Source organism: Caloenas nicobarica, chromosome 18 (genome assembly GCF_036013445.1).
Source record: "Caloenas nicobarica isolate bCalNic1 chromosome 18, bCalNic1.hap1, whole genome shotgun sequence".
NCBI lineage: Eukaryota > Metazoa > Chordata > Aves > Columbiformes > Columbidae > Caloenas > Caloenas nicobarica.
This window is the reverse complement of record NC_088262.1, coordinates 841,043-867,541: the sequence shown is the minus strand read 5'-3', so window position 1 is coordinate 867,541 and position 26,499 is coordinate 841,043. Positions and strand designations below refer to the sequence as shown.

General features: G+C 51.8%; 2 protein-coding genes across 3 annotated transcripts in view; both read right to left on the bottom strand.

Moving 5' to 3' along the window:
* Window positions 1–1,348: 1,348 nt before the first annotated feature.
* On the bottom strand, window positions 1,349–9,880 carry ENDOV (endonuclease V). 2 transcript variants are annotated; one of them, XM_065647813.1, is made up of 9 exons: window positions 9,837–9,880; window positions 9,390–9,561; window positions 8,395–8,529; window positions 7,961–8,000; window positions 7,756–7,868; window positions 7,578–7,646; window positions 7,185–7,313; window positions 2,258–2,334; window positions 1,349–1,553 (listed from the first exon to the last, which is right to left on the bottom strand). In XM_065647813.1, the coding sequence occupies exons 1-9, from the start codon at window positions 9,878–9,880 to the stop codon at window positions 1,523–1,525; spliced, it is 810 nt and encodes a 269-aa protein (XP_065503885.1). In that variant the 3' UTR covers window positions 1,349–1,522. The 2 variants fall into 2 exon arrangements, with proteins under 2 accessions (XP_065503885.1, XP_065503886.1); XM_065647814.1 differs by having other exon boundaries at window positions 1,349–1,550.
* Window positions 9,881–10,366: 486 nt separating this feature from the next.
* The window catches only part of RNF213 (ring finger protein 213), a 46,988-nt gene continuing 30,855 nt past the window's right edge, over window positions 10,367–26,499 (bottom strand). The window contains exons 37-66 of the mRNA XM_065647721.1: window positions 26,291–26,445; window positions 25,735–25,947; window positions 25,184–25,365; window positions 24,294–24,414; window positions 24,083–24,183; window positions 23,635–23,814; window positions 22,953–23,116; window positions 22,756–22,858; window positions 22,240–22,354; window positions 21,199–21,409; window positions 20,313–20,503; window positions 19,916–20,044; window positions 18,967–19,077; window positions 18,484–18,726; window positions 17,783–17,864; window positions 17,078–17,112; window positions 16,657–16,751; window positions 16,396–16,555; window positions 15,918–16,098; window positions 15,032–15,126; window positions 14,214–14,465; window positions 13,805–13,937; window positions 13,038–13,121; window positions 12,525–12,705; window positions 12,202–12,403; window positions 12,008–12,085; window positions 11,519–11,716; window positions 11,211–11,300; window positions 10,927–11,105; window positions 10,367–10,676 (exon numbers count right to left, since the gene is read on the bottom strand). Coding sequence (XP_065503793.1) covers window positions 10,523–10,676; window positions 10,927–11,105; window positions 11,211–11,300; window positions 11,519–11,716; window positions 12,008–12,085; window positions 12,202–12,403; window positions 12,525–12,705; window positions 13,038–13,121; window positions 13,805–13,937; window positions 14,214–14,465; window positions 15,032–15,126; window positions 15,918–16,098; window positions 16,396–16,555; window positions 16,657–16,751; window positions 17,078–17,112; window positions 17,783–17,864; window positions 18,484–18,726; window positions 18,967–19,077; window positions 19,916–20,044; window positions 20,313–20,503; window positions 21,199–21,409; window positions 22,240–22,354; window positions 22,756–22,858; window positions 22,953–23,116; window positions 23,635–23,814; window positions 24,083–24,183; window positions 24,294–24,414; window positions 25,184–25,365; window positions 25,735–25,947; window positions 26,291–26,445 — 4,418 coding nt within the window. The 3' untranslated portion in view covers window positions 10,367–10,522. The remainder of the gene's footprint in view (window positions 10,677–10,926; window positions 11,106–11,210; window positions 11,301–11,518; window positions 11,717–12,007; window positions 12,086–12,201; window positions 12,404–12,524; window positions 12,706–13,037; window positions 13,122–13,804; window positions 13,938–14,213; window positions 14,466–15,031; window positions 15,127–15,917; window positions 16,099–16,395; window positions 16,556–16,656; window positions 16,752–17,077; window positions 17,113–17,782; window positions 17,865–18,483; window positions 18,727–18,966; window positions 19,078–19,915; window positions 20,045–20,312; window positions 20,504–21,198; window positions 21,410–22,239; window positions 22,355–22,755; window positions 22,859–22,952; window positions 23,117–23,634; window positions 23,815–24,082; window positions 24,184–24,293; window positions 24,415–25,183; window positions 25,366–25,734; window positions 25,948–26,290; window positions 26,446–26,499) is intronic.

Sequence of the window (26,499 nt, the reverse complement as noted above, 5' to 3'; positions counted from 1 at the left end):
CTCACCTGTGCAGCCGGGTCAGGAGCCGCAGTCCCGTCTGCTGAGGAAACCCCTTTTCCAGCAGGACAAGGGCAGGAGCTGCTCTGCTGCCCCACGGACCCTCCTCTCCCCCAGCTGAGCCAAACGAGCTGCTGCAGCACCCCCTGGATAACTCAGAGCGTGAGGCTGTGAGCGGCGTTTGGGATGAGCCGGGGCTGGTCCTGTGCCCCAGCACAGGCAGCTGCTCCCAGCCCAGCAAAGCCCAGGCCAAGGCAATCAGCAAAAATAGATGGTTTTCTCCTGGCAGCGTTTAAAACAGACCACAGGAGTCCTGGCCCTGAGCACCTCTCTCCAACCCCAGGAAAACATCCTTTTTCCTCTTCAGGCTGGAATCTTACACAGCCATGTCTATTTAAATCAACATGCTAGAGTCTGGCTGTGATATCTGCTCCTGTTCTTTGGAAACAGAAATAACCTGCTGAATGCCACTAGGAACCCCCACCTTTGGAGGAAAAGCTTGAGCTCTGTAAATCAGATGAGACTCAATGTATTGATTTAGGGACAGAAACTGTTCTGTGCTCTGCTCTTCCAGCAAAGCTTCACAAATGGCTTCGCTGATGGCTCTTGCTCCAGGTGTCTGGCACAGAGCTCCTCCTTGACCTGACACGAGTGCTCCCCGTGCACCCAGGCTGCAAAACTCAAGCCTGGGATCTGGCCACCCTGACTCGTGTGTTAGGAAGGACTTCCCTCCCCGTTCTCCATGATGGGACATTCTTTCCCCTGAGATGATCTTACGTCAGGAAGAGCTGCTGCGCACCGTGAGCCCCGGCCACAGTCACCGCAGAGGGGGACAGGAACACGGAGCATCATGCAGAGCACGTTCCCACGGAGCCCAGCGCAGACCGTGACCCGCACGCAGCCACCGGCACCAGGCAGACACGAAGCTGCTCAGGGACCGGAGCTCAGACCTCTGAGGCTCTTCCCAAATCCACAGCAGATTGTTGGCTCCATCCGCTCCCTCCTGAGTCAGACGCCCACCTGAAACACGGCGTCCCCTGCCCGTCTGGCAGGACCAGCCGGATGGATTTCTGTTCCCCAGGGACGTGCAAAGCACATATGAGAGTACCGGCTGTGGGCATCGGGTGGGAGCTCTTCCAAAACCGAGGAGAAGGGAAGTCTCTGAGCCACAGACGTGTGCTGGGAGCCACAGGCCAGCTCTGGACTGTCTATAGCTACGTCAAGTGCCTCAGCATCTCTTTGTAAATCATGCCTTGCAATTGCCCAAGTACTCAAGGAAGTTCTTACAAAATTACAAGTTTACTTGTAATATTTTTACAACAAAAAATATTTTTACGATATCTTTACAAATATTTTTACAATGCTTAAAAATCAACCCTGAGAAACAGTGCACTCTAAACGTTATCCTGGAAGAGCAGCGGCTCTGCCTGCCCAGCAGACCCAGGTGCAGCGGCTGGCGTTGTCCTGGGCACCGCTCCCCGGGGCACCCGGCGAAGAGGAACCCGCAGCTTCTTCTGACACCAGACTACTCATCCAGCTCCGCCTCCTTCTTGCTGCTAGGAACGAAAACCAGGAAGGGTCACAGACTTCAAAAAAGCAGAAAGCAAGAAGCCCATATAACTGTCATTTGGGGAATAAGGGGCTCAGACACACACTTAGATCCACGGCCATGACTGGAACGAGTGTGGTTTTTCTGTTGCACGGCCCCCCAAACCAGGCGGTTTGTGTGAGCTTCAGCACCCGCCACAGCAGGGAGGTGTCAGAGCTGTCAGAGATGGGCACGCAGCACAGACGGGGGCCACCCGCCCGGCCACGCCGTGCAGCTGCCGCCCCCCGAGCAGAGACAGCCCCTTCCCTGCTCAAAGCACAGGGGAGCGGAGCAGAGCAGCGCTGGCCGTTACATAAGAGCAGGAGCCTGACCCTCGCCGTGCGTTCTGGGGCAGCCACCAGCTCCCTGCGGGTATTGCTGGTCGCCCCGTGTCACACCTGTGGGCGGTGGTGCTCTGCTTAGCGCAGGTGCCGGAAACGGACCAAATCCCCAGCGACCTTCCCCAGCCCAGGACAGCGCTCTGCGGGGGAAACGTGTGAGGGAGCGTGGCCACAATCACCAGAAATCACCCTTTCTGGAGGCAGCATATGTCCTGGTGTCACTTGAGCTCACCTTGTTACCCCGCCTGTCCCCTTAATGCCATTACTGAAGATCATGACATGAGCAGATCCCCTCTGGAGAGGCAGCTGCTGGGGCTGCCCACACACCTACCTCTGTGGCCCAGAAGATGCGGCCTCCAGCGGTGAACACAGCTGCTTCCGAATATACTCCCTCGATCTAATATCAGCCTGGAATTAAGGAGGAAAATGAGTGAAAATGGATTGATCAGCCTGGTTGGTGCCTCCCCTTTGTGCTGAGGAGTCACTGTGCTTCAGCAAAACGCTCACAGATTAAGATGCCCCAAACAAATGACTGCCCTTCAGCCCAGGACTTTCCCACTCTTCCTTTTCTTGGGATTGTCTTCATCGCTTTTGCTCAGAGCTGTCACAATCCTTCAGCCTGCACTGATGCACAAAAGCAGTATGTCCCCCGGCCCCCAGAACATTATTGGAGCTCCAAAACCACACGGATGTGAAGGCAGATCCCTGCAGCACTGCGAGGCAATTTAGCATCACGCAGCGGCTCACAGATCCCTCCTCAAAAGGTGGGGAACTACTGGAGCATTTCATTGACCCACGGACTCCACGGCAATAACCTCCAGTGTGCCCTGGGTGACAGCAGCGTGTCCCAGGCCCACGTGCACAGGGACTCCCGTGGGCACTGCAGCCCCACAGGATCACCCCTGGTCTTTACAGCTGTGACACTGTGTTGTTCCCAAAGGATTAGCTTTTCTGGTCACTAATCAGCTGAGAAATGGGGCTCTGCCCTCCACAGGGAACTGTAAACTGAGGGGGGACAAGGCTGCAGGGAGAGCTGTGAAGAGCTGGGAACGTGGCGGTCCAGCAGCCGAGCTCCCAGGAGGACGTGGGATGAGAAGAGGAGCTGGCACTGCCCATTCCGTACCCATCTCCTTCCTTCCGCTGCTCCAGCAGCTGCGTGATGCAGCACCAGATGGAGAAGCGCATCACTCATCTGCTGCATTTCCTTCTCCCAGGCAGGAGCCCGGCTCATCCTGCCTGTGCGCCCCGCGGGCCGCCTGGGCTGCGGCTATTAGGCAGCTAAAGCAGGTAAAGCATCGCTGAACGCAGAGCCCGGGCACAAGGGCGTCCTTGGCTCTGTCGCTTCCCGGCAGCGGCTGCAAGGCGACTGGCACACGTTCCACTGTCCTGCCGCCAAGCCCGAAGGCCAAGCTGCCAGGGAACGCACCGGAGCAGCTCACACACCAGGCGGGTCTGTGCTCTGGGCTCCAGCACCAAAATCCAAAGGAGTAACGTTGAGACTCCACCACATTCATGGTTTACTGCCCTCCTCATTTGAAACTGAGCTTGGAGCCACCACAAAGCTCATCAAACCCATCCTCGTGTGAGTGTCCAGTCCCTTCGCTGCTGACCCACGCTCTGCGACACGAGCCCTCCAGAGTTCACCAGTGACACCAGACTGCTGCCTCTTATCAGCAACGCAGGACAGCGCGTGGTGTGCGTGGGGCAGGGACAACACCGACGGAAACCCCGAGAGCTACAAAAGTGTTGCTGGACACTTACTGGATGTTCTCGATCCCCAGAAGCGTTATTGTTCAGCTTTCCAGGGCAGCAGACTCTCAGATGCTATCACAAGCAAGCAGGTCCTGGGCTCTTGGACAACTTTGAGATCTGGCAGTCGATTTTTACATTCCCTCCAAGGTTTTTTTCTTATTTAGAAACTTCTTTTCTCAAAAACGCTGCTATGCCGTGACATTTTAGAACAGCTGCCGTGCCCCACCTCAAAGGCAGTGTCTCTCTCCACTTACAAAGCAGTATGTGACCTTCTCAGCTGGAAAACCTTCCCAGCGTATGATGATGGTGCTAATAAAGTGGGTTAACGCATCCCTGGTGGCTGTCCTTGAAGCGCCTGCTACTCAGCGCTGTTCTACTTCTGCAGAGTCTCTCCCGCACCTCCAGACGCTCCCACCACCCCAGCCAGACCCTGTGCTGGAGGCTCTGCCAGCTGCAACCGCAGCTCCACAACTGCTTAATAATTCTGCAAGCTCCACAATGAAAAATAGTTACATAAGGGTGGTTTGTTTGGGAGATTTTTTTTCCTTTCTCTCTATAATTGGACAGTTTCATAACTGAACTGACAAATAACTTTGATCACTCTTCAGGATAAGAGATTACGTGATGTATTTTATAACAAGGGAAGGAGGTTGTTCAATAGAGTCCCTACTGGGAGACTGAGGTAGCAAGAGTTACATCTACAAACTAATTTTCTAGGGAAGAAAAACCCTAACCAGGTTCTACTGATAACATAAGCTAATGTTTGATTAGGTGGCAAGTTACTGGCCAGTCCTCACTCCTAACACAGTGCTGAGATACAGCTTAACCCTGAGTATTAACCAAGAGGCTAATCAATAAGATGGATAACTGTCCTGTAATAATCCGCACAGATTGTTTCTATTTTCAGAGAGGACTAGTGCTGGCATTAGGGTCTGGCGTTGTTGCTTTGCCTGTTTGACGAGGGGCGGTGGCGATCCCTGCGCACACAGCGGTTTGCAGCAGGGTTCGTACACCTGAAGGGAGTCGCAGCTCCAGGAGCAGCAGGAGCTGCTCACACGGAGGAGAGGGACGGTGGCTCAGCTCTGTTCTCCTAAGAGCAAGTGTTTAATATTTCACATGAAGTGACCTGCAGAAATTCGCAGCCCTGCACAGGCCTATTCGTGTCCTTCTGGTGGGCTGGAGCAGCACCAGGCTGGCCCGAGGCAGCAGGGGCAGCGGCGCACGGTGCAGCCGGAGCCCCGCGGGAGCTGGAGCTGCTGTGCAGCCAGTGGGAACCACGGCGGCCGGAGCACAGGAATCCGCCCCAGCGCGGTCCTTGTCAGCCAGAGGATGTGAAAAACTTCTGTGTCCCTGCTGTGGATGGGGATCCTGGCTCTGGGCAGGCCGGAGCGGGGCGAGTGCTGGAGAGCGGTTCTGAGCTCTGCCAGAGGTGGGCGAGGGCAGCTGCTCTCGGGAGGGCTTGGGGTCATTCCAGCGCCACTCACCTGGAACGCTTTGCTTATTGTTCTGGGATGACAGCTCCTGCCTACCTCCAAATGACCAACTTTCTGCAAAAGAACCTCAAAATCTCACAAACTGGCTGGGCACAAGCAAAATTCTCCCAGATCGACCTTGCATTTACACGTGGAATAAGGACTAAGAGAAATGTAAATACCGATTGTAGGTGGTAAAGAACTCCTCCTGCTTTCTCCGAAAGATCATTTCTCTCACCCGCGTCACAGCCACAGTTCCTTCGGCAGCGTGACCACATTGTGGGCTGAACACAAACCAAGGCGTTTCTGACCGCTGCCCGGGTACTGCTGCGTGCCCAGCAGCACCACGTGCCCTGTGGAGACTGGCCAGCCGCGCCGCTGGGACAGCAGGAGCTGTAAGGTCCCGCAGCAGCCGCACAGCACGACACGCTGCAGCGTAGCGCTGCCTTATACCAGCCACAAACGGCCTGGAGCAGGGACAGCAGCTGCTCCCAGCGTCCTGCTCCCAGGGCTGCCCGAGCTCACACTCACAGCTAACAACCCAGCAGTCCTTCACCACACGGGGAAAGCCATAAGCACATCACCTGTCAGGTCTGCAAGCTTGTTCTGCTGACACTCCACAGCAAAAAGGCCAAGTCAGTTACTCACAGCAGGATACTCCACAGCCTCCTACTTCCTAACTCCAGCTTTAGGTGCTCAAGAGCTGAGGCTTCCAGATCTGTGACAGTCACCACACAGAGGGGCTGCGGCAGGGAGGAGTCCCAAGAAAGGCTGAAGTGTCCTTATCTCCTGCCAGCCCTCTACCTCTACAGTACACACACTCCATTTTGGATTTTTAATCTCTGTAAGAAAAGTGACAACAATTCACTCCATAGCTTTAAATAAAGGTGGTAGATAGAGAACTGGCAGAGTCTCAGAACACAGAAAAATACTGGAGATAGTTGGAAATGAAATGAGGGTGATGAAAAGCTCCAAGACACCTTTTTGTTTCCAGAGGGAATGCTTTTCTGCTTTCCTCTGAACGCGCCAAACTGCAGAGCTCAGAGCTCTGCGGAGGCATCTGTCCCTGGCTGAAGAGATTACCTAAGAATATCTATCAGCCTACTCCCGTCTGGCAGAAACGCCAGTTCTGGTATGGACACTTCAAGGTTTGTTTTGCTCTAAGGTGTTAGATTTTTGTCTGGTTTATAACCACAGACTCAAGACTCTGTTTTCAGCAAACGCTGCAGTACCGACGAGCAGCTCCCGTGTGCAGACACTGCGGAACAGCCTCAGCAGGAGCACCTCAGTGCTGCTCCGAGGAGCCGCAGAGCAAAGGTGGCCAGACACCCACAGGGACAGAGATGCAGCAACGCGAACGGCGTGTTCCAGAGCAGCAGCACCAAGAGGGACAGCCGAGCGGGCCCTGCTCCCCGGCCGGCCAACGACTGCCCTGCCCGAGCCACCAGCAGCAGGGTCACTCACTTGCCAGGCTACGAGTCCCAGAGCCTTTACACTCCTCCAGATCCTTTCCTCAAGCCCTGCTGTGATTTAATCAGGCTGAAGCGGAGCCTTTGGTGGCAGCTGCTGCTCACTGAGGGTGATCCAGTGCTGTCACCTACCGGCTGCAGCCCCGAGCCGGCAGCGCCTTGCAGAGTGCAGCAGCGGGGAAAGCCCAGGGGAGCAGCGCTGCAGTGTGTGCCAGGCTCCCAGCGCCCAGCAAAACCTCATTTCCAGCTCCAGTGGGGTAACATCAGCATCACAGGAGCTGACTGCAGGGAGGAACTGAGGAATCGGTCAGGCTGGGCCTGCAGTAAGGGCTGTGTGTGCCCCCGGGCACTGCGTCAGAAGAACAAGCATGGAAGAAGCCAGAACCAGGTAACTACCACGTAAACACCACTGCAACAGGCTGAGGAGAACAGGCGGCGGGAAGGGTGCCAGCTGCTCAACTGCCAGTTGCAGATGAGCCACAAACTGCATATGAAACATCGCCATAGGCTTGGCATCCGCAGCCCTGCACCGCCGGCCTCCCCCCCGGCTCCTCTGCTGTCGTACCTGCCGGATGGGCTCTGGGATCCGGTACCTGCAGCAGGACCTGACCACGCGCACGGCTGTCTCCAGACACACCTTGTGACCCACGGAGATGTAAAGTGGCCTAGAGCTGTTCTTGGAGCTACGCAGGACCTGGGCATTCAGAAACAAGAAAGATTAAATACTTAAGAGGTGTATTTTAACAAACACAGAGTGGCAGGTGAATTATAAGCTAGCCAGTTGCCTTCAGAAGGTGGGACGGTGGCTCTATATTGGGTAAGTAACTCTCAGCCTTCCTGTCTTCCTGAACCAGCATCACTGAGACAGTCCCACTACAGAGACACCATCCTCCTGCACTCCCACTACACAAAGCTGGAAGCCTTGATGGCCAAGAGAACAGAAAACTCCCAAACTTACCATGCCCAGGACTCTCCCCGAGGAGCCTGTCAGCGGGAACGTATCTCCCTCTCTCCGCAGGGAACGAATCTAGGGATGAACACACGCAAGGGCAGTTGGTTAGAAAGTACTTGTGTACTGCTGTCTCATTTCTCTTAGGATATTAAAGAACAGAAATAAATTTGCGGCCTGGCCTCACCTGCTCTCTGTGCAGCTCATCCTTGACCAAGCCATCCACGTGCAGCAGGTTCTTGGCCACCCCGATGCACGGCAGACCCGTCAGGACTCCGAGGTGACAGGCCACACCAAATCCTGCCAACAATGAGTCACTGTCACCGCGGGACACCGGAGCACGGGAATGTCATGTGGCAGCAGGGGGACCCTGGAGAGCAGTAACGTCCTACCTCTGGGATGGAGCAGGCCATTTCCATCTACGAGAAGTACCTGAAAAAGCCAAACAAGAAACATTATTTCCTGTGCGCTGAGAGCCAATGCAATAAGGAAATAATGACACTGGCCCTGTGAGGGGGGAGAAGTCTGTCTCGGCCCTTTTACTTCTGTCTACAGGCATCTTCCTGCAGTGCTGTGTACACACAACTCTAAAGAGCGGTGTCCCGCAGCAGGAGCTCAGCTGGCAGCTCTCTGCCCTGTGCTGCAGAACGGGGCTCCCGCTGCCAGGGCCGGCCTGGCTGTCCCTGCCTCGGCACCCCTGGTCCCCCAGGAAAGGCAGAGATGCTCCAGCACAGCCCTGACGCTGCCCCTTCCAAGCTGCCCGGGAAGCCAGCCAGGAACGCCCTTCAGCAGCACGTCCCAACTGGGACACAGAAACACAGCGCACCTGGGGCTGGAGCGCGGGCTCCTCCTGCTGCAGCCGCCGAACTGCCTCCACCAGCACGGGCACCTCTCGGAAGGCCAAGAATCCAGCCACGTACGGGGTGCTCACGGTCACCATCCGGCAATCCTCGTACAGCACCTGCCAGAGCGGGACAGACAACGACCTCCAGACTCGGCTGCTCAGTTCCTGTTTCAGAGGCATCTCCTCTGGCTTGTGTTCCCTAATCTCATATTTTTTAAAACACTCTGCTTCTGGATCTCTCCCGCAAAGCCAAGCCCATTGGGTTGTGTCATTCTGTCACTCAGAGCAGGGGCGGATAAAGGATTGCGGACGGGAGGCTGGACATCGCCTGCCACTCCCTGCGGAGAGTGAAGTCCCTGGAAGAGAACCAGGGCGGCTGTTCAAATGCACAGCGGGGAGCGCAAAGTTCAGCCGCTCAGGGCGTTCTCAAAGGGGCTCTGTCTGCGCAGGGACAGCCCGAAAGAACAAGACAAAAAGCATCCATGCAGGGTGAGTCAAGAACCAAGGCAGGATGGAAATCCAGTTCATAAAAATCCCAACAGCCAGTATCAAACTTTGTTTTTCCTTAATGCGAAAGAAAGTCTTTTCGAAGTAATCCTGGAATGCATACTGATTACTGTATTTAAAAGTTCAAAAAGTTAAGCTAGGGGGGAGGGTAGCCACAGAACCAGGAATCCATATTTTAAATACATTGAAAAGGGGAAGGGGATGTTAGAACTACATGAATGAGATGGGTAAACTGAGGCAGGGTCGGGTGGTCTGTAAACCCCGCAATGCCACCCACTGGGGAACAGGGAGGGAATCTGTGGCCGGGATATAAGCGGAGGCTTTTTGCCCTATTCCGTGTGCCGACCTTTAGCTACAACACCCGGCCTTGCAAAATCGTTAATAAAATCTTGCTGAGACCGTGCCTGGGCCTGTTCTATCGGCGAGGCGGCCGTTCCCGACACGCTCCCCGTGCCCGCTCCCGCCGGTACCTGCAGCGCCGGGAAGCTGAGCACGACCAGGGAGGCGCAGGCGCGGGTCTCGTCTCCGCTGGGGTAGGACAAGTCCACGCCTCCCACTCTCCGCAGCCCCGCCAAGCTCGGCTCCTCCTGCCACGGCTCGGTGTCCTGGGCCAGCACGGCGGCCCGCAGCCGGGCCTGCTCCCTGCGGCAGCGCGGGCTCAGCGGCGCCCCGGCCCAAGCGCCGCCGGGCCGGGCTGTGCCCCGGGACCCCCCGCCGGGGAACGGGAACCGGACCCCCCCCCCAACCCGGGGACGCGACGCGACTCCCCTCCCGTCGTGCTGACCTCCCGAGGGCCGGGGGGTGGCGGGGACGGGCCCGGCTGGCCCGGTACCGGGGCGGGGGGAGCCCCGGCGGGCCCGGACCCGCCGCCGCGCGCGGTGGCCATGGCAACCGCGCACGCGCAGCCCGCCCGTTACCGTGCCCAGCGGCGGCGCGTGGCGTCCGGCGGCGGCTCCGCCATGGCGCGCGGCGGAAGCGCGTGCGGGCGCGGGGGCCCCCGGGAGCGCGCGGCGAAGCGGCCGTTCCGGCGCGGGGCGGGAGGAGCCGCGGAACGGGCGGCAGAGCGGGCTGTATGGCGGAACGGGCTTTATTGCGGAACGCGGAGCGGGGAGCAGCTGCAGCTTCACCGCAAACCGGGTTGAGGACGGGGGCGGGCGCTGATCCGCCTCGGTCCCGGTTGTGCAGCGGTACCGGAGCAGCCGGGAGAAGGAGCCTGTTCTGCATCAAGTGGCAGTGACTGTCAAGAGGAATGCAGGCTGGAAAAAACCCCACAACCCGACCTTCCCCTGCACGCAGGAATGATGCTTTTTTAATAAAAATCCTTCATTTTCAGTAGGTGGCAGTGGAGGGTTGTGTGGTTATTTTTTTGTTTCTATGATGCCTTAAACCAGCTTAAGCTGCCACTGTTTCTCCACCATGTGGAGAAAGCATCTAATGTTTGCATCATAATTTCTAAATGTAGTAAAAAAAAACCCAAAAAACAAAACACACCCAAACAACCACCACACTCAAAACACAATGCCCTGAGCTTTCAGAATGTCACTGGCCCCGTGTTTGTGGCACTCGCCGTCCCTGGGGGTGAGGAACACGAGGAACGCCGTCACTAACTCTCCCTGCGCTCCCGTTTGAAGAGAGCAGCCGCTTTCCACGTGGCAGCAGCGTGAGAGAGAAGAATCTCCTCTGGGAACAGCTCCTGCAGCTCTGGAGCTAACTCAGAGTCTTTGGCATCCAGGTAGGGAATGAGCGATTCCTTCAGCCTGCGAAACAAAGAGCAAGAGCAGGATCAATAGGTGTCATGCAGCAAACTACAAATGACACATGGTCATTTGTGTGTACTTAACGGTGCATTGCTACCACAGAGTTTAAATATGTGGATTTGGTAAGGAGAAGGATTAAAGAGCCAGATTTACAGAGACAGGAGGTTGCTGAGTGTGCTCGTGGATTTTCAGGGGCAGGGAAGCTCGAGTTAACAACAGCTGGGGGCTGGTTTGGGTGCGTAACTGTTACCTCCATGTGGGTTTGAATTCATCCACAGCTCGGACACGTCGCAGCTTCAGGACGATCATCTCGTGGAGCTCCTGCAGGAAGGTTTCCAGCCTCGAGTGGACAAGGAAGGCATTGAGGAGCTTGGCAATCTGTGGACTGAGCTCAGCTTTGTAGTCTGCACTGATGTCTGCAAAAGGATCCTAAAAATGCAGTGAGAGGGGAAAACAATCAAGCACAAACATTTGAGCAACTTCATTTCAAGAAGAGGGAACAGCGACCAGGCACTGAAGTTCTCGGTTCCTTACCCTTCTGAGGCACAGAAGCTGCTCAGATTTGCGGGTTGAGAGCAGTTGCCATAGGGCAATGTTGTGCTTCAGGTGGCATCGTCTAAGGGCCTGAAGAAAACACACATAGGGAGTAAGAGATGTATTTAGGAACCTGTCCACACAGAGTTCTGCAGGGAGTTCACTGAGCCCTTTTAAGCCCTCTTCCCCATTTTGCCTTCAATAATCCATTTTTTTGGTTCACAAAAAGGACATCAGACTGGCTGGATTTAGTAAAAACCAGTGCAGGTTTTATCCTGTAGAATAAGAGCTTTGCTCTCAGGACTCACCCGCAGTACGTGAGGGTTTGTCTGATCACCCATCTGCAGAATGTTTTCGATGTAGTCTGTCAGAAGCATTTCAGCATTCTCTCCAGCCATGGCCAGGAATCCCAGGGTAACTTCAGTGACAGACAGAGCATCGCAGACATCGCTGTAAGACTGTAGCTCCCCACTGATCGTGTTCATCACAGAAGCGGGGAGAGCACTCTGAAAACCAGGAAGTCCAAGCAATTGCTAATATTAGTTTAGAGCCAATTCCTTACTGCTGCTGCAGTTGCTAAAGCCATGGGAGACAGCAGAGCCCCAGATTTAGGAAACAGAAAAGGCTTGGCTGAATTCCTTGCCTTTGTAAATCCTGACTGACAGAAGGCCAGTCTGCACATGTTCAAGGCATGCCCAGAGGTCAGCGGACAAGCCCGCAGACGTACAAGGCAAGCGACAGAAGACAAACCTCACATCTCTTGGCATGGCCCTGTTTCCTCCAATGCAGAAACCCACCTGATCCATCTTGTTCCTGACGTCATTAAACAGCTGTTCATAATTCCGATCATGTCTGTATACGAGGGTGGGTATTCCCTGTCAGGAGAGAAGCCCACAGCTGTAAAGCTTTGGTAACATTGCGTGCCCTGCGATGTGCAATGCCCAGCACAGCCCAGCAGCTGTCTGCAGAAAGAGCTGCTGCCCTGTCCTACCGTCAGCGTGATGAGCGGTTTCCCCTGCAGGAACTTGCTGACGATTTGCTGCTGGATCTTCTCCAGATCAAAGTCCTGCAGCGTCTCCCCTCCCTTCTCCATGCTGTACTGGCAGTTGGACAGGATCAGAGGAATCAGGTCTCTCTCAACCTCGTAGCTGATCAAGTGCAGGTCGGCCACTTCTGATGGACTGATCAAGTACCTGCAGAAGGAAAACAGTCTCCAGCTGGAGCGAGCAGCCCTTACGAAGCAGGGAAAGCTGGGGGTGTGGTAGCAGGTAGTACAGAGCCCCTGCAAAATGCCTAGCTGGAATAGCAACATACTGGTCATCTTCCTTGCTGTGTTTGTTCACCGAGTGGATGAAGTCGTTGTGCAGACTGATGAGGTAACTGGCTAGGGCTGTGGAGCAGAGACCCAGCCCGCGTCGCCGTGGCAGCAGGACCTCAAGCTGGCTGTCCAGGGTCAGGTCAGCATCACAGTAGCCTTTAGGAAGCTTGATTTCCCCTGGAATAAAAGGCAGAGAAGACTCCTTGAGGTGGCTGAGGGGCAGCTGCAATGAGCAAAGTCTCCTGAGCTGACCCAGGTCAGGAGAAAGTACGTAACCCAAAGAAAGTAGCGCTTTCTGTTCAGGTGAGAACACTGCAAGAGGGAAACAAAAACTCTTCCATTTGCACCTAGATCTTAAATCTTTAAAGGCCAAGGTCAGTTCTGAGGATACGCCTCAGCACTGCTGACGGGAGGAAGCTGAGCCAGCGGCAGAGCAGAGGACTGCTGTCCGAAGCTGGCAAGCCCTCACGCCGGCACTCAGAACAGGGCTGGCACAGACATGTACTCACCGTTGGTGTCCAGCGAGCTCCTCAGCTTGTTCCACACAGACAGAAACACATTCACTCTCCTCTGGAACAGGTCCCTCATCACATCTGAGGAATAACAGCAAGACAAGTCTTGAAACGCCTTTCGCTGGCAACACCATGAAACTCCGTAATACAAGGATTTTCAAAGCACACCACTAAACTCCAGGCAACTGCTCAAACAGATCGAGAGACACTAAACAGACATTAAACAGTTTTCTGATGTTATCAAATTGAGTCATTTGCTCTGTTTGTTTAAATTCTTCCATTATTGTCTGCTATTGGCCAGGCTACATGGCTGGATGGATCCTTGGTCCGATTCTGCATAACCTTTAAGTATTTTTCGTAAGTACTTGAAAACATATGTAATTGTACTTAAGTACAGTAGAAGGAGTTGCCACAAAAGGTCTGTACGCTGCCCATGACTGGAAGGACAGCTATTTCACCTTTCAGGCGGGCCCAGCTCTAGGGCAGAGCTTAAAAATTGAGCACACCCACTGCTGCAGTCAGGGATCTCGCCCATCTCTGAACAGTCCCCACCCCTTGTGAACAACCTTCCTGTGCTTAATTCTCTTTAAAACCACCTGATGACTTTTCCAGGGTTAAGGTCTCCAGTTTGTTTGGATGTGAGCTAAAAGGAAAACGTGAGGGTTTAAGATTGTGAGCTCAAGAGAAGTTGTCGCTTTCATTTTCAACTGGACTATCCAGCGCTTTTTGTTTCACTAGTTACACTTTTGGCACAGTCTTCTCACCCGAGAGGTGTTCGCTGAGGAAGTCCCTGATGGAGCAGTGCTTGACATCAGTGGTGTTCTGAAACCGCCTCACCAAGTCCCTCTGCAGAGCCAGAATCTCCGGTAAGAATTTAACCAGCCTCAGTTCTGTTTCCTGAGGGAGGAACGGGAGCCCGTGAGGGGGGATGTCCTTGGACAAACCAGGTTTGAATGCTTTTATGGAACTACTTTTTAAATGTTTAAAAGAAAAATATTTCACACGTGCAGTTCTCAAGATTATAGAAGGTTATGAGAATAAAGACACCGTATAACTGAACAGTGGTTTGGTCCCTGGTGACCCTGGCGAGCAGGGGCTGGACCAGGTCACTCCAGAGGCCCCTCCAGCCCAGGACTCCCAGAGCCGACCCGAACATCGCAGCCTCCCACCCACCTTCTGCAGAAACCTCCAAAGGAGCGGGACAGCGTCCTTGGCGTTCTTTTGCTGGACAACATGGCCCAGGCTCTCCACTGAAATCCTCTTTCGGCAGCTCCACATCTTGGAATGATGTATGTGACTGTCCTTGGGCAGCTGGGACAGGAACGTGACTGGGTCACCATACACTATCTTGACTATTGGATTAGAAGAAATTCTCTCATCCTCTTGTATTTGTCTATTTAACTTCAGAAGTTTTTTATCCAAATCCTGCATTAAAAAAAATATATATCTCAGAATTGGCAGTGTTTTGCCCTGTTGAACCTCCACTAAAGAACATTTCCCTGACAGCTTGATGACCAATTGACGCAGAAATATGTCAAAGCAGAAGATTAACTCCTAGGAAAGAAATGTTAAACACACACAGCAAGACAGCTGTTTATACCATAAAGTTGTTCTTTGTTCTCCAGCTCATCCAACTCGCAGGTCTTCCATTCTTGAGATGATGCATATGGGTGGAAAAAGGCAGACAGGATTCATTTGGGGCAACCAATGCTTGCTTGGACAAATACTGCCAACTGAGCTAAGACATATCTGCTTTTCCAGCTATCCAAAACCATCACAGCACAACTCTGGTCCCAGATACTCATTTGCACAGGTAGAACAAAGTTCTCTGACCCGTACAAATGAAAGTTGACCTGCAGTTGTGTCATAGGTGGCCTGGCTTTAGGAACAGCTGGGTGAAGTGTAGCATGGATATTGCAGCAGGTCAGATTTCCAATTAAATGAATTTTGAACTGCTCAACTACTGAGATTTTATGCAGCAAATTTCTCACCTTCAACTCAGGAACAATAATTGTGTTTGCAACAATTTCTTCCCATTTGTTTCTCATCTCCTTGGTGGAGAGCACATCATCAAACCAAACTGGCCCTGCAACAGGAATATTTAGTCTCTTACATCTGCAATATTTCAGTTAAACGAAAGGAGAGATTCTCTAAGCCTCCAGATGGGGCATCCTTGCACGTTAGCTTGAGCCAAGAGTGATTACAGAGGTTCTAGAACCTAAATGAGTATCTTACTCTAGCTGGAGTTTCATCCAAACCAGCACACAGTGACCGCAGGTTTTCAGAGGCTTCAGTCCAGTCATTCACTCGAATGATGTGGACGTTTATACAAGTCATTCAGAATCCCAGAAAGGTTAAACAAGCTCTCCAAGGTCAGACCACAATCAATGACAGACCAAAGAACAGAGCTGGGAATACTGATTCGTGCTGTCACATACTAAAAACGTGGCTATTACATATAAACCTGCTATGCCACAATGACTCACATCAACTTGAACTCCAGATTCTACCACGAACCATACTTGGCCATCCCTCTTCTACCAAATGGCTTCATTTAGAGGGCAGCATGTAGGTTACACACAGCAGGAGCTGCTGTAGTACCCCTGCTTGTGAGCTGAAAGCTCTGTCAATGTGTCCTGACATTATTTATTCAATAATTCCTTCTCAGAATTATGCACCAAACCTTGCAAACCCCACATACTTGACCAAAAGAGAAGTGAATAGCCAAAAATTCTTGACTCCCTACAGTAAGAAACAAGCCTCACATTTCTGGATCTCATCAGCACATCTACCGCCTGTTGGAGACGGTCTATTAGCAAAGCCGCTAAAGAACTGCTGCCCTCAAACGCGGCTGGGGCGGCAGGTGGTTTTCCTTACAATGGCCCGGGTGCTGCTGGGGGTCCTTGAGGAGGCTGCCGAGGACAAGATGAACGATGTTGATGGTCTCATCCACACTCTTCCCCAAAATTTTAGTCAGCTGTGCCAAGTCCTCCTGAATATGCTGCTGCAGGAAACCCACCGAGTTGTTCACCGCTGGCTTGATAATATTTTGCAATGACTAGAGAAGCAAAATGGAAGAATGAGCAGAGCAGAGCCAGTAACGTCCCATCCAACAAAGGCAGGCGGAGCTACAGCCTTCCCAGAAAGTCCCAGCCTGTGGAATTCTGACCATGCCAACAACTAAACGCAGGTACGTGTGTACTTGCAGGTGCATCATGGAACCAGAATCACTCACGTTTGGGTCTTGCATCTTGAGAGGCTGCCCTAGCTACCTGCAGCATGACGAAGAGGAGCAGCGTCCCACAAAGGTCTCACTACATTTCATGTGGCCACCCGAACTATTACTGGAAGGTACCTGAGGATGTCTTGTGGCTCCCAGCAACATTGCCAGATGTGTGAGCAAGCGTATCAGCACAAAGACAGCTGGGGACATGGCCCGATCGGACACTCCCATTGCTCTTCTCTGTCGTACATCTCCAAGTATGTGGCCAGTTTGGGTTCTGTCTTCATTACTCCTATTGGAAAGCATATATATATAGTATTTACTTGCCCTGAAAGCATGACAGGAAAGTACTACATCATTTAGCGCTGAAAAGGTTAATGAATCAAAGCATACCAGAATTCCCGAAAGCCGGGCAGTGCTTTATGGTACATCCCTCCAACACTGACACCACAGTCCAGACAGCGGCTCGTTTCCACGGGACGGCCACACTGGCAAAAAGCAAAGGGAGGACACCAGAGTAAGAGCCTCTCCAGCAGAGAAAGAGAAGAAAACAAAAATTCAAGCTGTAACTGGTTAATTTGAAAACTGCTATATACTGGCAGAAGAACCTCTGCCTCTTGTTTCCTAGATTTACAGTATACACTGTGGTAGAACTGTTCTAAATTTTACATTACAATGGTAAAATGATTAGTAATATAGAGAATTTCGAAAATGAACTGCTGTGCAACAGAACAGAAATATCAGTAAATAAACCAAAACATTTTATTGTTGAAAACATCACCTGCTTAAAAACCCACTGATCTCAAACTCTTACCTCTCCCACAGTGCAGGGGTGGCCATTTGGACATGCTACAAAGAAAGAGAAACAGACCAGATAGAATTATAAGACAGACATTTATAAAGCCCCTGTTATTTTCTTTCACAGGGACAATCATCTTAGAGCAGGAAATATGCTTCAAGATCTAATCCAAAGCACTGACAGTCCCAAAGCCCAAAGGAACAACAGATCCACATAGGAAGCCAAGGAATTTTTCATCTTCTCTCCTTGAGGAACAAGGAATAGAAGCCCAAAAGGTTCTGCTACCGAGCCCCAAAGGGCTGTGAGCAGGAATGCTCCCAGCTCTGGATTCCGAGTCTGCAGAAAGATCCTGCTGCAGAACAGAGAACTGAGAGCCGCCCGGGAAGGCAGCAACGTGCTCCCCCCCTGCCGCAGAACAGAGAACTGAGCGCCGCCCGGGAAGGCAGCAACGTGCTCCCCCCCTGCTGCAGCACTCCAGCGCTGCCAGAGCAACGGGGCAGCTCTGCTGCACTCCCAGACCCGCCAACAGCTCTGAACGCAGGACTAAACACAACCTTGATGCACTTCGGTGCATTACCCACAGAAATCATAGCTACAAGTCTTAATTTATAAAGGATCGCTCATGCTGAGGAGCATGTCCGTCCTCACACTTGGAACCATTTCATTCAAAACCCACGGATGTCCCTTCAGTTTCTCTCACAGCCGGTCAGGAGCACTTACCGTACCAGCGCAGGGCGGTCAGTCCTTGCCAGGCCCTCGCCTGAGCCATTATATCTTCTGGCATCGTAGGCAGAAAAGAGCGCTAAGGAGGAAAAAGGAAAAAGGTGAAAAATGAGTATATAAATCAGTTATTTCCTGTAGCAGTTGCTCACTGCTTCCTTATTCATGATGGGCAACAAGAGACATCTAACAGCAGAAGTCATGCAGATGACATACATGCACATTTTCAAGTTCTGCCTTTGAAAAATCTACCCCTAACTGTTAATATGGTTAAGCCTTGCGTGTGCACCCCCTAGCCATGGTGAACGGGACTGCTCTGGGGCGGCCTGACGCCCGGCGCTGTGTCCCCGCGCCCCGGGCAGCGGGAGCAGAGCAGCAGGTCCAGGTCCTCCAGCCCAGGGCTGCCAGAGCCGCTGTCCCCCCCCAGGACCTGCCAACTGCTTCCAGACTCACTCAAATACCCACAAACGTATGTCCCGGTACTGCTCAGGAAGCAGAGGTACCTTCAAAAGGCACCAGCCCAGAGCTTGTCGTTGTGCTAATTAATCCCAACAACACTGAAATAACCATGCATCAGTGATTCACAGCTAAAACAATAAGTTGGTGCTTTTGATGTTAAGACAGGTTAGATTACAGAGGATCCGGCGGAGACAGGAAAGAACTGGCACCACGCTGAACTGCCAGCCGAGCGAACTCTTCACCTGCATGGCGCGCGGGTGGAGCGCCAGGTTGCGCAGGGGCCGCAGGACGGGGCTCTGCCTGCACAGCAGGACGGCTGCGGCGTGCACTGCCATTTCAACCAGCGCTCCGTCCCGGCCGGAGCTGCCCGGAGCCACTGTCAGGGATGGCAGCGCGTTCAGCACAAGAGAGGCTGCAAAGTTCCGCAGGTCTGGAGAATTCAGGACTTGGGAGTTCTTGATGAACTTCATCATAGCATCTGTTTGCTGAAAGCACACGTATAAAAGAAATGAACCCAGCATGATATTGCCCACCAAGCTGAAGGGGACTACCAGCTGCTTCCCATGCTGCATTGCCCCGCTTTGAAAACATTTCCAGTCCGCTTTGATCAGTGCATAACTGTATTTGGGGCCAAAGAACAAAAGGCTCTTGCACTCATGGTTTAAGTCATTCATCCTTATCAATGAAGTGTGTCTGTCACAAGCTTCCAAAGTGAAGTATCTTACCTGCTGTTTGGGATGAAGGTTTGAGTCACTGACTCCGTACAAGGCGGTGACCTCTCTGAAAACAGCCAGGAGCAGATGGACAGACCGCGCAGCCGGGGAGCTGCCGGGCGCCTGCAATACAACAGCTCGTGATCCGGCGCTCAAGAGGCTGCAGTTGTCACAGCTGAAGTGTGAAAAGGTTTCAGCTGTTGCTGGATAGACAGGCTTTAGCAGGGCTGTGCTAAAGCTCTCCCCATGAATGAAGGGGGATAGCACAGAAACGGCTGGTCAAGCCATAAATGAGTAACCGACAGCACTCATGCTGATTGAGGGGTTTACACCAGGAACCTCTCAAGTATTTTATTCTTCTAACATCCAGTCAGCATTGCGATATCACTAGGCAGCAACCCGCATATGCCTGCCTTCCAAACAAAGCAACAACCAAGTGGGAAAAAAAATCCCAACCAGAGCATAATAGATAGTACTGAGACATTCAAAGGTGCATTGTTTGCAAACTTCTTCCTGAAGATTTTCATACACAAAATACAAATTGGAAAAACATTGAAATTATACAGAAAGCACCTGTTTGACTTTCGTGTGGCAAGACACAAGGCTGGGCAGATTTGGGCAGGCAGGGAGGGGCATAAAGCCTCTCTGAGCATCGGCCTGCTCTCCAGCCAGCTGGCTGCAAGGTGCCCGTACTGCTTGGTGTAAAACAAACCGCTGTGATGTATTACAAGGGGAGAAAAGCAAGATGAGGCAACCAGAGATAACCTCAGAGTTACGTATGCTAGAACACAGGTGAGAAGGTAAAGCGAAGGTGTGTCTGCTGGGATAAGCCACAGCAACTTCCACGCCAAGGCAGCCCAGGCTTCTCCACTGGAACGGACACCGTCAACAGGAACACCAAGCTTGAACACCGACCGTCCAGCGCCCACAACGGGCTTACAGCGAGGAGAACGAGCCCTACCTTCTCTGCCTCTAGGAGAGCCTCCGTCTTGCACTCAATCATGGCTTGGCCCACAGCGTCACGCAGGGCTCGGTAATTCTCACCGCACGCCAGGTAACGATCGATGTGATTAGACTGGCTGGTCTGTACCTGCAAAGGGAAAAGCCCACAGTGAGCACCGTGGACACCAAGAAGCCCTTGGACAAGGCAGAATCCCCTCTTCCCCCCGAGAACTGTGGCATTTCAGCCTTTGCAACGAGGCAGCGGGCAGGCGCGGCCGGCCGAGCGGCTCCTCCGCCACCCTCAGCACCAGCCCCACCGCGGTGAGACCCCCAGAGCCACACAACAGGACAAACACCCCAAAGCAGCACAAGGTAAAGAGGAGACCAGAGCCATCTCCGAGGAGACCGCTCTTTACCTGCTGCAGAATTTCCGCTGGGAACACCCAGTTAAACCGGGCCTCGGTGACAAGCTTCTGAGCAAATTCCATCCCATACTGACTGGTGATTCTCCGGACCAGGTAGACACGATGCCAGTCATTCCTGGAGAGGCCGCAGAATATTCTCACGTTCTCCAGGTAACGCTGCTTCTCCTCTACCTGGTCTTGCTCTGGAGGAAAAAAAAAAAAAAAGCTCATGGAGTGTTGCCTCAGCCAGGTTTCAGACACCTCCGGGATGCACCTCACCAGCACGACAGCCTCAATGGCTGGACACTGAAGTCCCTTGGAATCAGTTATGTTACTCCACTTTGATGCTGCATGGACTGCATAAGTGTTTGAGACTCTCCACACACTGTTCCCCTTCATTGGGTGAGCAAATCAGCTCAAAACTTTTTACTTTTTTTTTGGAAGTATTTCTTCACTCCTTTTAGCTGTGCAGAGCTCACATTCTTATAAAACCCTAAGTCTTACAGCAGTCATGTATCTGAAGCATCATTTAAGCTTTATTCATTTATTCATTCAAGTTCAATTTAGTTGGTTCTAAATAAAATTTCCCTGTTGGCATCTGGAGGATGAAATAAATCTCCTTCCAAAGGCACAACTGTGTTGTAACTGCACCCGAGGGGTCACTGCCACAGCCTTGCTGCTATTGTAGTTACAGAACACTTGTAATACATGGTCAAGAGGACAAATGATGACTGACACTTCTAATGAAAGAGAAAAGGAAAAGCTGATGCACTCGTTCTTGGCCATGCATCAGAACAAGTTCTAGCCCAGCAGAGGTGCGCTGACTGTGCCCAGCCCACCTCCCACGGTGACTTTGCCCTGTACACAGAATTTCCATTTGACAGCAGATTAGACTTACCTGTGCCCTCGTGCAAGTCAAAGAGCAGCTCTGCAGCCTTACTCAGGTACAAGCGAACCTTGGCCACTGCCTGCAGATATTCAACGGATGATTCCTGAGGAGTTTCTCGGTTGTTCTTTGGGAGATAGTTCTCTGGAAAGCCCCTGTCTCTGGGCACATGGCTCATACGCTCAGATCCAAGGCTGCCCTCAGACTTTTCACACATGGAATCCTAAAGAAGGGGCAGAGCCACTTAAATCCGATGTCCTGTGCATTGGTACTTGACATGTCCAAGGCATCCCCCCGTGCAGGAAGCACAGTGAGCTCCTGTCCCGCACCCCAAAGCCAGCAGCTCCTCCCTGGGACGTTTCCAGCGCTCAGCCTCAAGCAGCACCTCCTGCAATGCACCCCAGCTCCCCCCCATGTTTCCCGGGCATACGGCTGAGCAAGAGAGCGATGGGCACGCTGGCTGGCCGCACATGCTGAAACGCACATTGTGTGCCCCAAGAGGCCAAGCTCTACCTGTCTTTCCCTTTAAAAGAACACAAATTTTGATCTTATCTACAAAGTCAACATTTTAATGAAAACTATAAGAAATGAAACCTCTACCCTGCTGCCAAGTTTGTTTAAAGTTGTCCAAAGCATTAAAAGTTATGCCAGGGGAGGAAAGGGAACAATCCAAACAGCATAATGATCTAAGGGTTTGCAAACAGTGAAGTGTCTGTGGAAACAAGACGGCAGCCCAGTAGCGGACTAACTGCACCCAGAAACCTCCCTGCTGGCTGCACTCCTGGCTGGAGTTTGAGTCTCACCAGCCCACACTGAACACTGAGACACCTGCCCACGCTGTCCAAGAGAAAGAATTTCTGTAGCACTGCAGACACACAAGCAAGGCTGGTGGTCCTGGAGAGCAGGTTCTGGTGAGGTGATTTGATCTAAGCTTCCTTTTGGGCTTTCCAGTTGGGCAGTGAGCTATGTGCACATGAAACTTGCCTAAAATTGCTGAAGAATTTCTATTCTTGACTTTTTATTCCTGCAACAGTTTCATTGCCCAGATCTTACCTCCAAGCAGTTGACAAAAAGCAAGTAGAGTTCTTTCTTGTCATTTTTCTCTAGGATCTCGTTGTGCTCTACCCGGGACAGGTAGCATTGCACATCATTTTTCACTTCATTGAAGCTGCAGGAGAGAGAAACACCCCCTTACCACAGCTGCAATACTGACAGCTACTTATGTTCTAAATCATGATCAAACTACTAGTTATGTCCCTGTGACAGGTGGGGGTCACAGTGGATCCATCTGGAAGATGGAAAAACAACCACGTTCAGCACAGCTTTAGGTCAATAATAGCCAGGTAAGCCTTGGCATGGCCTGGTCAGGTCCTTCAGCACAAGCCACGTGCAAGCCAGCCAAGTTGCACAACTAATGCAAAGGAATGGGATGAATTTCATGCATAGTAATTCAAATACAATGAATAGCAGAGAAGTGAGAAGAACAATCAGGTTGGTTTGATTACGTAATGAAAACCAAAGCTGAGCCGCCCCCAGTGTAACGTCCGTCAGTTGTGTGACTGTGCTCACCTGTACTTCAAGAGGAGCTTCAGCATCACTGAGCGGATGACAGGAGTTTCATCCACTTCATCGTTAAATGGGGACAGAAATTTTGTGTAGATAGCAGGGTGATCTGTGGAGATGGGAAAAAGACAAGTTTGGCAGGTGAGAGAAAGCAGCAAGAGAGTCGACTCCGTGGCCTGAGCATCGGGACAAAGGGAGCTCACCTGAACCTTTCAGGAGATTTCTGTGAACAAATAGCAGGTTAAGGAGCTCCTGGGTCACCTCTGCCTCAGGGGGTTCGTTGTCCTTGAAGCACATGGTAGTGACCACATCTATGAAGAACTTATTGCATCTCTGCCGGAACAGGGCATTTCTTGCTAAGGCATCTCTAGGGGAAGGGTAAAAAGCATTAAGACAATGTTCAAATACAGAAGCATTTAAATAATGGATGAAGCAAAGCAAACACAGGCAAAAGTCATCAAGGTGAGAGACTTTTCCAGCTTTCCAAAAGGCATTCGTGCCGCACTTCAACGGTGGTGTCTGCAAAGGCTGTATCATATTGACAACTAAGATCACAAATGGCAATATGGTGCCAGTCACTTTTAGTGAGATTTTCACCAAGCTTTCAGAAAATAACCCAAGGGGACAAGGAGGTCTCTTGTCCCCTTCAGCCCCTGACAGCGCTTTAGCTTCACGGGGTTTTGTAACTACAGTTTTCTTACAGGGCCAAGGCAACATCTTCCCTTCTTTTGAAGCAAAGAGAAAATGGACAGGACCTGTTCCAGCTCCAGAAAGAGCGGAGCAGAGTTTCCTCCGCCCATTCTGCTCGTGTCAGAGTTGCGAATAAGGATCTCCTCCTACAACCAGCCCCACTGCGACGCGTCCCCCGTGGTCAGGGCGGAATACCTGAGCTCCACAGAGACCTCCAGGTGAGCATCCTCCATGGCCACTCTGCAGTACGGACAGTGCATCTGCGCTGGGACCAGCCACATCCTGATGCACTTCTGACAGAACACGTGGCAGCACGGCAGGCAGACGGGATCCTTCGGCTCTCCCAGGCAGATTGGACACGGCTTCAGGCCGTATCTGTAATTCAGAAACAGCAGTGAACACAATGGCTCCGTGTTGTCTTACCAAAAGCCTTTACTAAATGTTCGTCTGCAACTAGACCAAGAGGAGATAGCGTAAGGCCTGTTGGCTAACTGCTTATCTTCAGGGTGCAGAATGAAATGGAAGTTACTGCTCTTTGTCTGGTTTTCATTACATTGCACACAGCACCGCCTTATGCCCAGAAATACACTGGCCACACAGGCAACGTCCAGCTGGCCCCTGGGGCTTGTCTCAGTGTCGGTACCTGTAGAGCCGGCTGCTGACTTCATCCTTGCACCGGCACAGCACTTTCATCACTGCAACAAAAGTCGGATGAGTCTTCATGTCTGAGTCGTGCTGAAAACACTGCAGAGGAAAGGGACAAAGCTACGTGACTCAGCTCTAATACCCGAGACTAAAATTCACATGATCAGCAGAAGCAAACAGGGAAGAGGTGAAATCCCATCTTTGCTTACCTCGGCAAGAAGCAAAGTATATTTTTTCACTAAATTCTCAAGTTCTGGCATCAGAGTGTCAATGCCTAATAACACGTGTTCTACAAACAGAGACATGGCGAAAACTCGGTTCCAGCAGACTCTGTGGGAGGGAAAGTGCGATTTCAAAAACTACAACTACGAGCTGAGAGCACGAATGGAAATGCAGTAGCAGGTCAGTCTAACGATCTCACTGCTTTTCATGTTCACCACTACAGCATTTGTGCCCTTCTCATGCACCTTCTTCCTTTGCCCTCTGGTTTTCAGCCCTGGCTTCTTGTCAAGGACAAAACGCAAACCTGGCACAGGGAGTTTCTAGCACAGGAGCCTGTCCCGTAGACAGCGCTGCAGCAGAACCGAGAGGACTGCAAAGACCTTTGCACACCTCTAACTCCTATAGCAAGGAAGTGATTTTAAAAATATAATAATCACAGTTAACCACACTTTCTTCACTTCAGTTAAAGTAAACAAGGTCTGTGAGAAACCGGGACAGCTCTCTGGGCTTGTCTTCCCAGACACAAGACTCCATCTTAGATGCAGAGAAGTTCCCCATCTCTCGCAGTCTTACATGGGATGAAGTGGGGAGACATTGCTGGTTAACAGGAACTTTGGGAGAGGTTTAAATAGCCCCTGAACCCAGCTGGAATGCACTGGATGATACTGCCAGATTTAGAGGGACAATCTACATGAGATGAGAAAAAACATGTCTGGTTCTTGGTGCCTGGTATGTGACTGAGCCCAGCAGGAACCTGGAAAGGTTTGCAAAGCCTTCGTCTGAGAAAAGCAGCACCAGAGCAGCTCCCAGTCTGTACTAATGTCCTTACTAACAGCAAGGCAAAGATCAGGATTGTGAACAAATCTGTGGTACGTACTCGAGTTGTTTTAGCACCTGATGACACTGACTCCCACTTCTCTGTACGTCCTTCTCTTTACAAAGAAATTCGATGGGCATACGAAGATTCTTCACTTTCTGCAGCCAGATCTCTGGATGCGCTGTCTGCACTTGATTCTGCAGCTCTTCAGCACATGCCATTGCAGCAAACACATCTAAAACCTGGATACACACACAGGGTGTAAGTATAAACACAACAGTGGCATTTCAGAATTATTTGTGCACCTTGGGCTCTCAATCTGGTTTGCTTTAACGTATTCAACTGAATAACCTGATTAACTTAAATTCTGGAAATCTCATGCTCATGGCTCAGATCATTACCACATCCTATTAACTGATGCGAAAGCAGGGCAAACCATTTTAAATCCTGCTAGTAACAGTGACGACACAGCAGACTATTCCTAATACTGAGCATCCTGACAGAGCTCGTGCTTCCCTGCTTTACTGTTGCTGAATCGACAGGTGGCTGAACTGTCGGTAACTGGGTGAGGACAGCGCTGAGGGTCACCCAGTGCCCGGGGGCCACTCTACCATCTCTGACTGCGGCGTTCCGTGGAGCTGCTGGTTCAGAAGGCAGGCAACCACCCGAGGGTGCACAGCCATGATCCTAGAGAAGTTCTGCAGGCGGCTCTTGAACTGATTGTATCCAAGGTGGACCCACGGCAAGGACGGGACCATCTCCTCTCTTCTGGGAGACGTTGCCTTCCATTCCTCTATGCAGGATAAGAATGCAACCTGCAGACACTACAAGTTTAGAAAAAAAGTTAAAAAAGGACTTTTGGAATTAATCTTGTACTGGAAATCCTGGCAAAATTCTCTGAAAGGAGAGAATTGGTACTTTACAAGATAGCCTTAAATGATGTGTCAATTTTTACAGGGGTTCCTATGAAAGGACTTTTCTGAGTAAGGTCTCAGCAATTTCACCAGCCATTGTCAAATGCATCTGCTTTGTAGCTGCCTTGCTGTTAGTGTGTCTCAGAGCAGGACTTTGTCTGAAAAGGCCGGGCTGACACAGGAGGGCACGGTCACTGCCGTCCTGCTCTGCTCTCCACCCAGAGGGTTCCCAGCTCTTGTTCCAGACACTGACCTGCAGCTCCTCTACGGAGGACACGCCAATGCTCAGGACAATGAAGTCTGTGATGTAGCACTGGAAGAGCATCTCCTTGTCTTCCTCAGTCAGAGCAGAGATAAATTTTCCCAGTGCAGTTTTCTGGAAGATATCCACAAACTTCTCTGCTTGGTCTGGAAAATGAGAATGCAGAGAAAAGCTGAACATCAGGAGGAGGCTGGGTTTGA